General features: G+C 36.5%; 2 protein-coding genes across 7 annotated transcripts; one reads left to right on the forward strand and one right to left on the reverse strand.

Annotated features, from left to right (window-relative positions):
• Window positions 1-522: 522 nt before the first annotated feature.
• LOC113280723 (GTP-binding protein OBGC, chloroplastic-like) lies at window positions 523-8,511 on the reverse strand. 6 transcript variants are annotated; one of them, XR_003325751.1, is made up of 11 exons: window positions 7,414-8,511; window positions 6,869-7,142; window positions 5,828-6,119; window positions 5,396-5,540; window positions 4,068-4,176; window positions 3,637-3,804; window positions 3,349-3,435; window positions 3,197-3,254; window positions 1,187-1,267; window positions 1,046-1,087; window positions 523-931 (listed from the first exon to the last, which is right to left on the reverse strand). XR_003325751.1 is itself a non-coding variant. In XM_026529325.1 (6 exons), the coding sequence occupies exons 1-6, from the start codon at window positions 8,481-8,483 to the stop codon at window positions 3,709-3,711; spliced, it is 1,995 nt and encodes a 664-aa protein (XP_026385110.1). In that variant the 5' UTR covers window positions 8,484-8,509; the 3' UTR covers window positions 3,507-3,708. The 6 variants fall into 6 exon arrangements, 1 of the variants encoding a protein (XP_026385110.1); XR_003325749.1 differs by having other exon boundaries at window positions 3,385-3,435; window positions 5,396-5,549; window positions 7,414-8,509; XR_003325747.1 differs by having other exon boundaries at window positions 5,396-5,549; window positions 7,414-8,509.
• On the forward strand, window positions 948-2,615 carry LOC113280749 (protein PHLOEM PROTEIN 2-LIKE A1-like). Its single transcript, XM_026529339.1, has 3 exons — window positions 948-1,419; window positions 1,576-1,697; window positions 2,072-2,615. Exons 1-3 carry the CDS (start codon window positions 1,024-1,026, stop codon window positions 2,454-2,456), a joined length of 903 nt encoding a protein of 300 aa, XP_026385124.1. The 5' UTR covers window positions 948-1,023; the 3' UTR covers window positions 2,457-2,615.
• Window positions 8,512-13,673: the final 5,162 nt, after the last annotated feature.

Consider the following 13,673-nt stretch of genomic DNA (forward strand, 5'->3'; position numbering starts at 1 on the left):
GATCATGAGAACCAACTCTACCATACTGCACTGATTATAACAAATTTTGCAGGAAGAATCATTGGAACCAGAGGATATTCAGGATACGCAGGACCTAGGGAAGCAACAGGGGGAGCGGACTTAGCTTTCCAGTGGGCAAAAAAATGACAGCAAACTAATGTGCAAATTTCTGCTGAATCAGTGGAGGTTTTAGCTCGCTTCAAGGCTCTCTACCATGAAGCTGTAAAGGAAAGATTTCAACTCAGCTACCATAAAAGAATCAACAGTCATGAAAACACTTCAGACAAAGGAATTAGTCTTGTCTTTTTTGTTCTTTTGAATCTTTATATCATCCATCGCTCAGAAAATTTGGATGTTTTTAATTTAGCTTCGTATTGTATAAACAATGATGGCAGGATGAGAGATACTCTCCATGCCAATGACAACACTCTTGTTCTGCAGTGAACTTAGTTGCCTTTCCAGGCCTAAGTTTTTTCTATATTAAAAAAAAAGTTTCTAGCTTCCTTTTTTTTAAACTAACTGGCTTAATGATTTTCTATTTTCATTTTCAGAAAAAAGATGTCCCGATGCTGTTATGCAACTTAGTAATGTTAAAAAAAAAGAAATGGACGGTTTGTGGGCCAGTGTTTTCAGTGCTTCAATTGCATATTATTCATTTCAAATTACATAAATGGACGAAGAAGAAAAACTGATGAGCCTCCAGCAGTATAATGTGAATTCATAAAGCTATTTTTCAGCTGAGAATCACGCCATGGGGGATAAAGTTTGGCATGTTATGATGTGCCTTACTGATGATAAGAATAGAATAGTTTCTCATACCCACTGAAGAAGATATCGACATCTACAGAATTAATTCGTCACGCCAGTTATTTGTATTCCCCGCCTTGACATCACCGTCTTAGCAAGTGTATAACAACAGCTGCATCTTGCCCTATAAAAACAGCATGAAATGCAGAGAAACTAATTAAAACACCATCCTAGCAGCTGTATACATCATTCGTTCTTATACACCTAACAGATATCATGGGGGCAAGTGTCTCCGTACCAAATGATGATCCTCATTATCCTGCTAATTCTAATCAAGCAACTGAAATCAAAGAGGTCTCGAGTGAGGTCGTGAAAGACAACTTGGCATCTGACAATTCAAAAATTACAATGAAAAAGATCAATAGTAAAACAGAAATACCTGCAGCCATAATTAAGGAAGACAGTCAGACGGCCAAACCAGTTCCACTTTCTGGTAATCGTAGTGCTAAAACTGTGGGTCCTGATAATAAGAATAGCAAAAATAATGATAAGCTAGCACCGCCACTCCCTCACAAGTACAACTGCATTATACAAGAAGCAGATACGAACATAAACCAGTCAGAGCTTCACAGTCATCTGAGCTCTGGGATCCTCTTGAATCAAAAGAAACAGGCAAGTTCAAACTAAATTCTACCTGAAAATTTGAGGGTATTTATATAAAAAAAGAAAGAAAAAAAAATCTACCAGCTAGCTCGTTAAGTGAGTTTTGTAATTGGAAGTTTGGTACTAATTATTGTTCGTATTTTTGTTAACTTCTGAGCTGTTCAGAAGTACTGGATTGACGATTCAGGTTGCAACTGCTTTATGTTGTTTCCAAGGAGTCTTGCCATAACTTGGGCTGAAGACAAGCGGTATTGGCACTGGCCTTCCGTAAAAGAATCATCAACAAGGTAAGTCGATGAGCCAATTAGGTTATATAGGAGTTTAGGTGGACAGTTCACAATCCAAACTAAACAATTTGTATTCTATAACTCGTTGTACGTATCTGAAATATTGGGTTCAAAATACTAATACGGTTAGCTTTTGGAGTAAATTACTTATCAAATACAAACTCTGAAACCTGTTCCATCAGATAAACTTCGGAACACTAATCCACCAAACCTAGCAGAACATAACAGTCCATAAACAAACATTAATAAGTTGTGCTCTAAGAAATTGGGTGACCTCTAGCAACTGCTCTTTATTGTAGTGATCCAGATGCTAAATGGTTGTAACTTGTAACTAATGTATCTAATTGCACCTAGTTCTATTAACCTGCATGCAGTGATGAGATGGCAATTGAAGTAGCTGAGCTTTTGAATGTTTGTTGGCTGGAGGCAAATGGAAAATTAGACATATCAAAACTCACGCCGGGAGTAAAATACGATATTTTATTTGTAGTAATGTTGAAAAATTCAGCTTATGGATGGGAAGCACCAGTGAACCTTAGACTAGTACACCCAGATGGAAAGATACAACAACGCGAAGAGAATTTACAAGTCAAGCCAAAGTCACAGTGGATAGAACTTCACGTTGGTGAATTTCCAACACCACCACAACCTGATGATAAACAAGAAAAAGAAATTCAATTCTCTTTGTTTGAATACGAAGATGGAAAATGGAAACGGGGGCTCGTCATCAAAGGAGTCATTCTTCGACCTAAGAAATAAATAGGTTCGTAGACTATTCATGTAACCAGGCGATGACATGTTCTAGTAGCAATAACACTTTCACGTGTAAAGAAATACTTTACATGATGGTGTAATCCAGTGCTTTGTAAGGAGTTATCCAATTAATAAGATCATGGAATGATTTCAACTACCTGTCAACTAAATATTTCATAAAGGAGAAATCTGGTATAAGTTATTTCAAACAAAAAAAAAATAATAATAATAATTTGCATGGAGTGATCAACTTATACAATATTATGGGATGATATAAACCACCTAGTTGTATTAAAACAATAGTAAAGAGTTCAGAAAGTTACTTAAACTAAGAAGTTGGAGCAGAGAAATCACAAATCAATCAGTAAGTAGTTAAAATTTGCATTATTCGTAGTAATCACATCATCATGCATGAAATTTCAAACAAAAACATAAAAAGAATCCTAAAAAATTAAAAAAATTGATGAAGATCAATTGCGAAAGAATGGTCTTTCCCTACGACTATAGAACTAGAAACCTAAGACTCAATTCCGCCAACTAGACTGATGATGCAATAGCTTTTACTGGCATTATTATTAAACGAAAAAAATTGCATGGAGGATCTACATTAAACAATCATACCTTAGAACGGAAATAATTGTATTGATGCCAATAGTAGTTTAATATAAAAACTTATCTAACAAGAAGACTTCTTGATATCATATATTAACATGTTCAGGCGTTTTAGGGAGCAGAGATGTACATACCTTAGGTACAGCACATATCAGAACAAGGCGGTCAGAATCAACGCTGATGTACGATAACCTATAACAGTCAGCAATAGGTAAAATAATCAAATAGAATTATCTTCTTCACCACAATTTACTCTCTAGCTATCACATAATTTTCACATGCTTACTCATTGTCAAGTTAATGAATATACTGTTGCACTCACGCCAAAATAAAAACATTTGACCGCTCGCACATCATCTTTACAAACTTGCTTCTAAACAGACAGAATAAATGATAAAAAAAAAAGTGTTTAAGCAATTAAAAAAAAAAATAACGACAAAGATAAACAGTAACCAAATTTGGTAACACATTTATTTTCATTTCTGATATAAATTTGAAAACAAAAGCAGTATAAAGTTAGATAAGATGATGTTACACATATAACAAGAGAGAAACTAGTTACTGCATGAAATACCCTTCTTGTAGTACAGATGCTTAGGGAACTCTAGCAGCGATATCCAGAAGCATAGGAACATCAGGAGGAGCATTATTTCGGCAGATGATACTTGATTTGACCCGCTAAGCCTTTCTTCGTATTGGGCGTGCCAATGTTGTCGTTAGAATCATGCCATATCATCTCCATCTGGCAAGAGAGAACAGGAACCATCAAGAGCGCATTCAAGTTTATTACTGTTACATTCTAGATTTCTAGTAATATGAATTAAAACATGGGAATGGAGGCATAAAAGTTGAGCAACAAAATAGCAGTCAACTGGTCTTTCTATAGTTTTTTACTTGGTTTCTTGATGGTCGGTGTTGGTCCTGTCTAAGGAGTAAGATTACTTTTCCATGCTGGAATGCACGGCGGTAAAAAAATAAACCTTCTGATTTTCTGTATAAACTTACCTCACCAACAACCACCTTGTCACCTTCCTTGACCCCAAGTTTGATAAGGGACTTGTTGACACCACAAGCGTCTAAAACATGCTGGAACCTTCTCATGGATTCTGAGTACCTGAGCAAAAACATTGCAGTTATAGACACACAAGAAACTAAGCACTGCATCACCTCAAAAGAGATGAATGAGAAATAGATCTAAAGCTTAGTCCAAAAGTTTTTCTGAAGCAGTGGATGGATTTACGGACAATACTAGAATAACACGGATAAAAAGCCTAAAGAGAGGCTGGGTAGTGCGTACGTGCTAATTTGAGGGTACCACAAGCAAATGGAATATATCCACTTGTTTATTAGTTATTTTAGTACATAGCCTAGTGTGGGTCGATTGACGAGTGTCCCTACTTTAAGGAATTATGTTCAATGAGTCGAGATGTTATTGCATGTTTTGATTAGTATAGTGTTGTCCTAAACTTTAAAAAAAATTAGGAAGTTATACAAGCCAAAATAAGTCAACAGGGTCTAAGAAAATGGTACAGATGAAATAACTATCGGCATACTGACGGGTTTCCTAAAATTGAACCAAATCTTAATCATTTTCGTTTTTCTTGAAAACACTATTGTTACTTGTTAGCAGGGCTTCCCAAAGTAAGAAAATTGTAAAAGAACGTAAGATTAAATTGGAAATACTAGAGCAAAGGTGGACAAATCTTAGCTGGAACAAGAAAATGGGAGGGCCTCATAGTGAGTATTATGTTTATGGACATACTTAGATATAAGGGGAAACCATGAAGATTAAGACTAAGCTTAGTATCCAACAATATTGCATGATCTAAATGCGACTTTGAGAAGATTTTATTATTATTATTTAATAAATATTTTAATCTGGGCAGAAAGAGAAAAAAAAATCACCTAAAGGCCTATGGATATCAATAATAGAGTTCCATCATGTGAGTATTCAGTGGATTACTATTTGCCTATATAGAATATTGGTTCATCCTTGTTGAGGAATACTCCTCAGATACTAGATCTGCACCGCAACAAATCTAACTATTAAATGAGTATCAGTTCATTAAACCAACTAACCCTTCTAATTAAATTATATTTATTCAACTGGCTTAAGCCAGATATCAAACATAATATTAGTTTTTCAAGCACTGCACTTAAGTCCCTATGATCTGGGGCAATAGATGTTTCTGTTTCAGTTTGTTAACCCGAAATGGAAAGTCCAAATGGTGGCGAAGTATAGAACATTTTATTTTGCATCGCACCACACCATGCAATAAGAGACGAAGACTCAGAAATTAACAAAAAGAGGAACTGGAAAGGAGATATCGTACTGCCAGTTTGTCATTTGAACAAAACGTTGTAGCCCTGCTCCAACCACATGCCAACTACCGCCATCTTGAGAGATTTCAAAGTCACTAATAGAAGCATTTCGTTGCTTTCGTACCCTTTCAGCAACATAATTCATATTTACTGGTTCTGCCCAACCTGAAAAAATATTAGAAGTGCAAAGTATCACAGTGCCAACAATGTAGGAGGACAAAACAACTAAGAATGTGATATCCTCGAGACTCGCACAAAAACGTCTTCTTTATCTTTAATGAATTAAAATGACAAACATCGAAAATGAGGTACTTTGAGTGCTCGTGAGAAAGATCTAATACATCAAACCCTTCTCGTTTCTCTTCCAACCCTGACCCCCCTCTTAAGCACAGTTGAAAGGAAATAGTAAAACAAATGGGCATATTAAAAGCAGCAATGCTAACCTTTAGGATCTTTGTTCACTTCCACTTTTTCCTTTAAAAGCTGATAAGCAGCTGTAACTACTTCATCAGTGCCATGTCTATTCGCTGCACTCATACAAAATGTTCGGAAACCACGAGCTTCAAGGTTGTCCTTAAACGAATTCCATCTCTCATATGCCTCTGGAAGATCCATTTTGTTATATGCAACTAAAAATGGCTTTGTGGAAAGCTCTGGATTGAACAGCTCCAGCTCCAGACGAACTGCATCGAATTCACACTCCGGCTGCTCTCCCGAGCCATCAACAACATGTATCTAAGCACGAAAAGATGGCAGATGAATTCAGAAACAAGGTGAAGGACAGAAAGTTCGCGAAAATCGTTGGCATCTTACACAGCACACAAATGTTTATCTTTTCTTTGCTATTTCTTTTCTTTTCTTTTTTATACAAATAAGCATGGTGAAATTAGAGCATATATAAGCACAAAGGGTATTTTCCGTCAAAAATAAAATAAAATAACTGACACAATGAGTATTTGAACCTGTCAAACAGCAATAACAATGATGACTCCTTTTGTATGGTTCAACTTTGACTATATAGGTTGCTCTTCATAAAGGAAAAAATGAACAAAAAATGTTTCATATGTGTCTAGTTTCTATCCTCCTCTTGTTTAAGAAGTCATTCATCTGGGTTCATTATACTATCCATGATTCTGATCTTCTCAACTAACAAAAAATTATTACAATTTAGCCTAACAATGTGGCATAACAACCGAACACAGGTTGGTTAAATAACAGGGACAAGGGAGAAAAGAGATGTAGAAGATAATATGTTACTACAACATCTGATTAGCATATGACCTAGGAGAGCTGTTAGTCCTAAATAAAGAACTTGTTACAGGTCAGGTTTCAAATTTTAAGTACAGCACTTCAGATAACCAAATATAACAAACTTAATCTGATATGCAAGAGGGTTTCATCAGCATTTCTAATGTGTCAGCTATGTCTTTTTAAAGCGTTTACATATTAAAGCTGGATAGATTCTGAAATAAGATTGTATTTACCAGGACAGAACATCGTTCAGTGTGCCGTAGAAACTCGTGACCTAAACCGAACCCTCGGTGTGCACCTTCAAGTAAACCAGGTAGATCTGCTACGACCATGGTGGCATCGTAATCAAATGAAACCACACCCAAATTGGGAAGTAGAGTCGTGAACGGATAATTAGCTATTTGTGGCTGAGCAGCACTTATAACACTAAGCAGAGTGCTTTTTCCTGCATTTGGGGCTCCCACAATTCCAACATCAGCAACCAGCTTTAGCTCCAAATCCAACCACCTGATACACAAAACTATTAATCTCGACCTACTAACAGTGTTGCGAGAAAGGCATACTATATCTCTTAGATTTATCAACCAAAAGCTACAAGTACAACTTCCGCCACCAGTAACAAACCGCGTTACACTTAGGTAATCACGGGTGGTCAGATAGTTCCAATTCAGATGTATACTAAATGGCATACGTTAATGCAAACTTTGACGAAATAAAGCAGAACAACACTACAAGAATTTCTAATCATGTCTTGAACAAAAAGGTAAAGAAAACTCACATGTCAATACCTTCTTCTCCCTTCTCTGCTATCTTTGGTACCTTGTTGGTTCCGGATTTAAACGAAGCATTTCCTCTTCCACCCCTTCCCCCAGGTAATAATAAAGCTCTCTGGCCAGGATGCAGTAACTCCAATAGGACTTTTCCCTCTTCCCCACCTTTACCAGTTGCTTCCCTAACAACAGTGCCAGGGGCAACCTTGACAATAATACTCTCCCCTTTAGCCCCAGCTTGTTTACTTCCTTGTCCATGAGATCCTCTTCCAGCTCTAAAATGAATATTCTTTCGGAATGGTAACAATGAATTCATTTCAGCATCAACTTCAACATAAACATTACCTCCCTTTCCTCCATCTCCACCTGATGGTCCTCCATATGGTACAAATTTCTCTCTTCTAAATGCAACAACTCCATTCCCTCCATCTCCTGCTTTGACATATATTTTCGCCCTATCGAAACATCTCATCACCGCTGGCACCCCTTTCTCCTTATAATCTTCTTCCTCCTCTCCAAATTCATCAAAATCTGAAGATTCCTCCACATTGCTATTACCAAGTCCCACAAATTGATTTCCAACAACATAATCTTCTTCTTCTTCTTGACTTGGAAATTCAAATTGTTCACCGTAATTATCGAACCCAATGTTTTCAACTTCAACAAATTCTTCCCCAACATCATCATCATCATCACTGTCATCTTTATCTAAAACTGAATACTTATCTTTAAAATTCAAAGAAGATATTTTTTGAGTGAGTTCAGAAAGTTTAACTTCATTGAAAGCTGATGAATCCAAAGAGGGTAAAATGAAGTCATCTTTAGGAGGAAGTCTTGCGTAAGTTGTAGCTTCTAAACCATATTTACCTCCTCTTGCTAAACTGGGAACTGCTTCTTCTAAAGATTTGCTTTTTGTTTTCAATTTAGGGCTTGGGATATTATTATTTCTTCTTTTGCTTCTAGGGATTTGCTGCTGCTGCGGTCTCTTCCTTCGCTGGTTTCGATCTTGAGAAGCAATGGCAGGTTGAAGAAAATGGTGATGAGCAGCGAAAAAACAAATGGATGTGGAAGTGGCCATTGACAACTACAAAGTTTGGTGGTCTCAGACTCATCCATTTCTTTAAGAACCAAAGGCGGATTCGGGTGTGGCCCTTTTACTATGGGCACAACTGTTGGAAGGGAACTTGATCTATTGACCCGAGTGTATCTAGTCCCGAGAATCGAGCCTAGATAAATATGTACAGGAACATTGCATGCACATGGACATCACCAACAAGTAGCGGGGTAAATCAATCTATGATTCTAGACATCAAAATCATGTTAGGTTTGGTTCTTGATCCCAAACATCTTTGGCATACCTACAATAAAATAATAAATGGTTCGTTGTTTCGATTTCTTCTCCACACATTGGGTAATAAGGATCTATATCTTTAACTTTCCCAAATAATCTAGCATTAGTCGAAAGAGCATTTTGAATGCATTTCCAGAAGAAAAAAAAGTTTTATTCTCTAGGATATGTTCAATTTCCACAAAACTTTCCAAAAAGTTTTAGAAAGAGATAAACTTACAATATTTGTTCCTACCTCCTTAGAATTTATCGTACATTAATTTAACTGTGTCTGCTCCTGATTTTGTCAAAGTCCATCTAAGCTTATCCTATATTTTGAGAGTTTGGTTTGCCTAGAAACAAATAAATTCTACTGATTATAGAAGCAATGTCTACTGGAAAAAAGCATGAATAAGAGAAAAATTCTAATTTTTAGTGATATGATCAATTAGATATGCCACAAGTGTTATAAAATTGGTGAAAGAGTTACGTTAAGAAGATAGATTTCCACTAATGCCTGGAACTTAATTGTCCTCCCGGACATTGACGCCGAGAACATTCCCTACTTTCCAGATAATGTATTGGTTTATTAATTCCAGTCCTTTGCACAAGCATTTCCAAGTCCAATAGCCGTTATCTCGTGGTTTTTCCCTTAAGGGGTTTTTTCTTTTAAAATAATTGGTTTTAATATTTTTGCCCATAGAGAGTTTGATTCTTGAATTTGTCTCCAAGCTGCTTTTGCAATCATTGCTAGAATGAATTTGTGAGCATCTCTAAATCCTAAGACACCTAATTATATTGGTTTACAAAAGTTGGTCCAGGCTTTAGGATAGAAGCCTCTAGTGCCAGTATTTTTTTCCCGCCAGAAATCTCTTTATAGAGCATCTATCTTATCTGTAATTTTCTTGGGTAATATGAAAGATCCCATCTGATAAGTAGGGATATTGTCTAGAACTGCTTTGTTCAGTACCATTCTATTATATTAAGGGAGGACTTTACCTTTCCAACCTTGAAATTTGTTCTCCATTCTTTCCATAATTGGCTCAAAGGTTTTTATTTTTGATTTATCTATGAAGAGGGTTGCTCCACGGTAAGGCTTTTTAAGATTTATATGTTTTATCTTTAGAAGTTTGGACATCATTCTCTAGTGTTTTGGTTGAACCTTTTTACTAAAGAAAATTCCAATTTTTTCAAAAGATTATTAATTGACCTGAGGCCTTACTAAACAAATTTGTTGTTGCTAAAAGATTCCTACATTCTACAAGATCTGTTTTGACAAACAATGGACAATCATATGCAAAGAAAAGATGAGAGATAGGGTCACTTTTTGGTGTAATCTTAACACCATGAAGAAGTTTGTTATGTTCCTGAGAGAATAGGAGTCTAGAGAAAATTTTCATGCAGATTATAAACAAATAAGGAGAAAAAGGATCTCCATGTCTTAATCCTCCAATAGGATTGAAAGAATTGCATGGAATTTTGTTAACAAGATAGATATTGAAGAGGTGTAAAAAAAAATTCTACAAGGTCATAAACTTCTGTTGAAAAATCAAAGGATTTTAAAGTTGTTAATAGAAATTTCCAATTTACCCCGTCGAAGGCTTTGGACATATCTATCTTAATTCCTAGTCAACCTGTTCTTGCTTTATTTTTCTTAAAAGAATAAATTATTTTGTGGGCTACAATAATATTATTTGAGATTTCTCTAGATAAAAGAAAAATTGATTGAAAAGGAGAGATAATTGTATCTAGTAGATTATCCTATTGGCTGGAATTTTTGCAATAACTTTGTAAATGGTACTCCAAATACCAATTAGTCTGAATTGACTAGGGTTCTTAGGCTATTTAACTTTTGGTATCATAAAAAGATGTGTCATATTGAGGTCTTGATTCATTAGCTTTGTTTCAAAGAAGTTTTGAATTGTGAGTATCACTTGAGGGCCTACAGTTTCCCAATTATTTGTGAAGAAACTGACCGGAAAACCATCCGAACCTGATGATTTATTTGGTTTCATTTTCTTTAAAACAAAGAAAATTTCATCTTTTGTGGGAATGGCAACATTTTTCAGTTTATTCAAATCAGAGATAGAAGGAGAGCATTCAAGAATATATGTGAAAATACAGGGATATAACAACCACACCCAATAATTCGTTCGGCAATCTGTATGGACTAAACTCCAATTTAAAAGTGAGACTCAATCAAGAATTATATCAAAGAGTTTTTTTTTTCCTTTGTAATTTTTGTTTATTTAATTAATATTAATCATAAATGATAATTTATAAATTAAGCAAAATTAATCAAAACGATTACACACGAGGGATCTTGGTTGGCAGCCGAGCAACAAGCTAGGCACCAACTCCCTTTTGAATAGAAATGCCTAATCTATGAAAAATAAAACTACCAAGACCACCACCAGCATCGTTACTAACTAAGCAAATTTTCAGAAGCTTGGAAAAACATACAGTATCTTCGCTAAGCTCCCCTAAAGTAGTGAAAGCTAAAACACCCAAACCATAACCATGTATGGCACATTCATTCAAGTACTTAGATCGCTTATGCGAAATGGTAGCTCAAGGAATGAGACCTAAAACTATGGTTATATTTACACCTGCAAGTATACAAGGTCAGATAGTAGATAATGAATAAGCAGGGGAAGTCCACAGGGACAAGGAGGGAGCTGGTGTTGTTTTCTAAATCTTTCTAGTGACAGTGACTAAAAGCACTAGGGCATTTGAATCCACCCAATAATCCTAAGCTAAGGAAATGCCTATTCAAATTATGTTCTTGTTCTTTTTCAGATAAAACTACAATGAATGATCTCTCAGTTAGTCTCCCTAACTCACCCCTAGTATAAGCTGTCTTCTTACAGCACAACCTATCACAGGCTCATTTGGTTCAATTAGCTAACTGTCATTCCTTTATCAATTAAGCACATTTCTTCCTCCAGAGAGGTCTCAAATGGATGACTTATCAACCAACTTCACTAACTCACCCCTAGTATCAACCGTCTTCTTAAAGTACAATTGATCACAGGCTAATTTGATCCATTAGCTAACTATCATTCCTAAAGCAATGAAGCACAACAAGAACAACAACATGAACATGAATTATCTTAACATATGATTATGGGTTTCATCAAAACCCTAGTTATTAAATTATAACATGATGAACACAATACTGAAAATAAACTACTACAACTTGGTGCACCGGCTACTCCGGGCATGCCCAAAATCAACACCCATGTCTTCAATTTATACATGCAAGCTTTTCCCCCAAAAAATCCCCAAACAGTAAAATTAGGGTTTACTAAAAAATCTAAAATTGACCTTTACCTAATCTCTGAAATCAATCAATGGTCTCGACCCATTCTTCTATTGCTTCTCCTCTTCCGTAATTGGTGGTTTGATTTCACTAACTCTGTTTCTCTCAAACCTAGTTTCTAGGTTCACTGTTTTTGAAAAGATAAAAGGGTTGAGAGAGAAGGAGCTAGAGGGTATCATGGTGGTATCCTTTAGTGATGGCGGGGGTGGCTGATTGATGGGGTACAGTGATGGAGGTGGTTGAGCGGAGTTGGTGGCGGACATGGTGGTGGTGATGGTCGCTGTAGAGGAATGGAGAAGATGGAGTCGATGGTTTTGGGAAGAAGGGTGCATTTGTTTTGCGGGTATAGGTATTTGGTTGTTTGGGTGTTGAGCGGGCTCATCAAATCTTGATGTTTCGCGAAGCTGAGCCGTGTGATGCGGAAATGATAGATCGATCTAACGGCGAGATGGAAGGGAGCGAGGAGCGACCGTTGGATGCTGAAGTACAACGAAGCTGACGGCTCAAGATGGAGTTAGGTGCTGTAGTGTTAGACAGGAGCTTCAGACTTTGATGACTGGCGATGTTGCGACCGTAAGATGCTGAGATGATCCAATCTGACGGCTAGAAAGGGAAACGGGTATGGATATATGAAATGGATTTGGGTGAGGGTTTTGGGCCTTGGGTATGCCAAGCCCATATCTTCTTTAAGAACAATTCTTCCTCTTCAAGCCCACTTCTAGCCTTTTGGTCTTGTGCACAACATTCTTCGCGGCTTCCTTGTGTAATTCCTCCCGGCTTTTCACCGCTTTTCTGCTCTTTTCCGCTCCGCTATTCATCCAAACTTTATTTATTACCTAAAAATGCAAAATTAATTAATAAAAATATTTATTCTTGAAAACAAAGAAAATACAGAATATGGGAATTAATGCACAAAAGATGAGTTAAATGCCAAGAAAAATATATAAAAATATGCACTTTTTAGCACTCATCACGAAATAGCTCTCGAAATGGCCTGGCCTGGGATGAAAGCACAAACTCCATCACCAGTGAAATGAGACACACCTGTAACATCCATACAATCAGCAAATCAAACAGATACATCCATCAACAGTGAAAGGAGAAAGAGTTTTTATCTCTTTCTCAATACAATCAGCAAATCAAACAGATAGAAATTTGTGATCCTGATTGATATGAGAAATAACTTGGACGGTACCAAAGACCAATGCCCAAGTGTCAATCAAGTTCTATCCAACAATCAAGGTCATATTTATCAACTGATTGAACTACGCACAACCTGTGATATTTCAATTATATAAACAAATATAATGCAGAAAAGAAATAACACAGACACCAGAAATTTTGTTAACGAGGAAACTGCAAATGCAGAAAAACCCCGGGACCTAGTTCAGATTTGAACACCATATTGTATTAAGCCGCTACAGACTCTAGCCTACTACAAGTTAACTTCGGACTGGAATGTAGTTGACCCCTAACCAAGTCTCACACCGATTAAGGTACAGTCGCGTTCCTTACGCCTCTAGAACTATGTCGGATTCTGCACACTTGATTCCCTTAGCTGATCTCACCCACAACTAAGAGTTACTACGACCCAAAGTCGAAGACTTATAAACAAATAT

This window comes from Papaver somniferum, chromosome 1 (assembly GCF_003573695.1).
Source record: "Papaver somniferum cultivar HN1 chromosome 1, ASM357369v1, whole genome shotgun sequence".
NCBI classification, from domain to species: Eukaryota; Viridiplantae; Streptophyta; class Magnoliopsida; order Ranunculales; family Papaveraceae; genus Papaver; species Papaver somniferum.

Coding starts and splice junctions, on each gene's coding strand:
- LOC113280749 (XM_026529339.1), top strand. CDS start 1,024: ATGGGGGCAAGTGTCTCCGTACCAAATGATGATCCTCATTATCCTGCT. Junction 1,420..1,575: donor TCTTGAATCAAAAGAAACAG/GCAAGTTCAAAC, acceptor TGAGCTGTTCAG/AAGTACTGGATTGACGATTC. Junction 1,698..2,071: donor GTAAAAGAATCATCAACAAG/GTAAGTCGATGA, acceptor ACCTGCATGCAG/TGATGAGATGGCAATTGAAG.
- LOC113280723 (XM_026529325.1), bottom strand. CDS start 8,483: ATGGCCACTTCCACATCCATTTGTTTTTTCGCTGCTCATCACCATTTT. Junction 6,120..6,868: donor CTGAACGATGTTCTGTCCTG/GTAAATACAATC, acceptor TTTCGTGCTTAG/ATACATGTTGTTGATGGCTC. Junction 3,805..4,067: donor ACAAGGTGGTTGTTGGTGAG/GTAAGTTTATAC, acceptor CTCTCTTGCCAG/ATGGAGATGATATGGCATGA.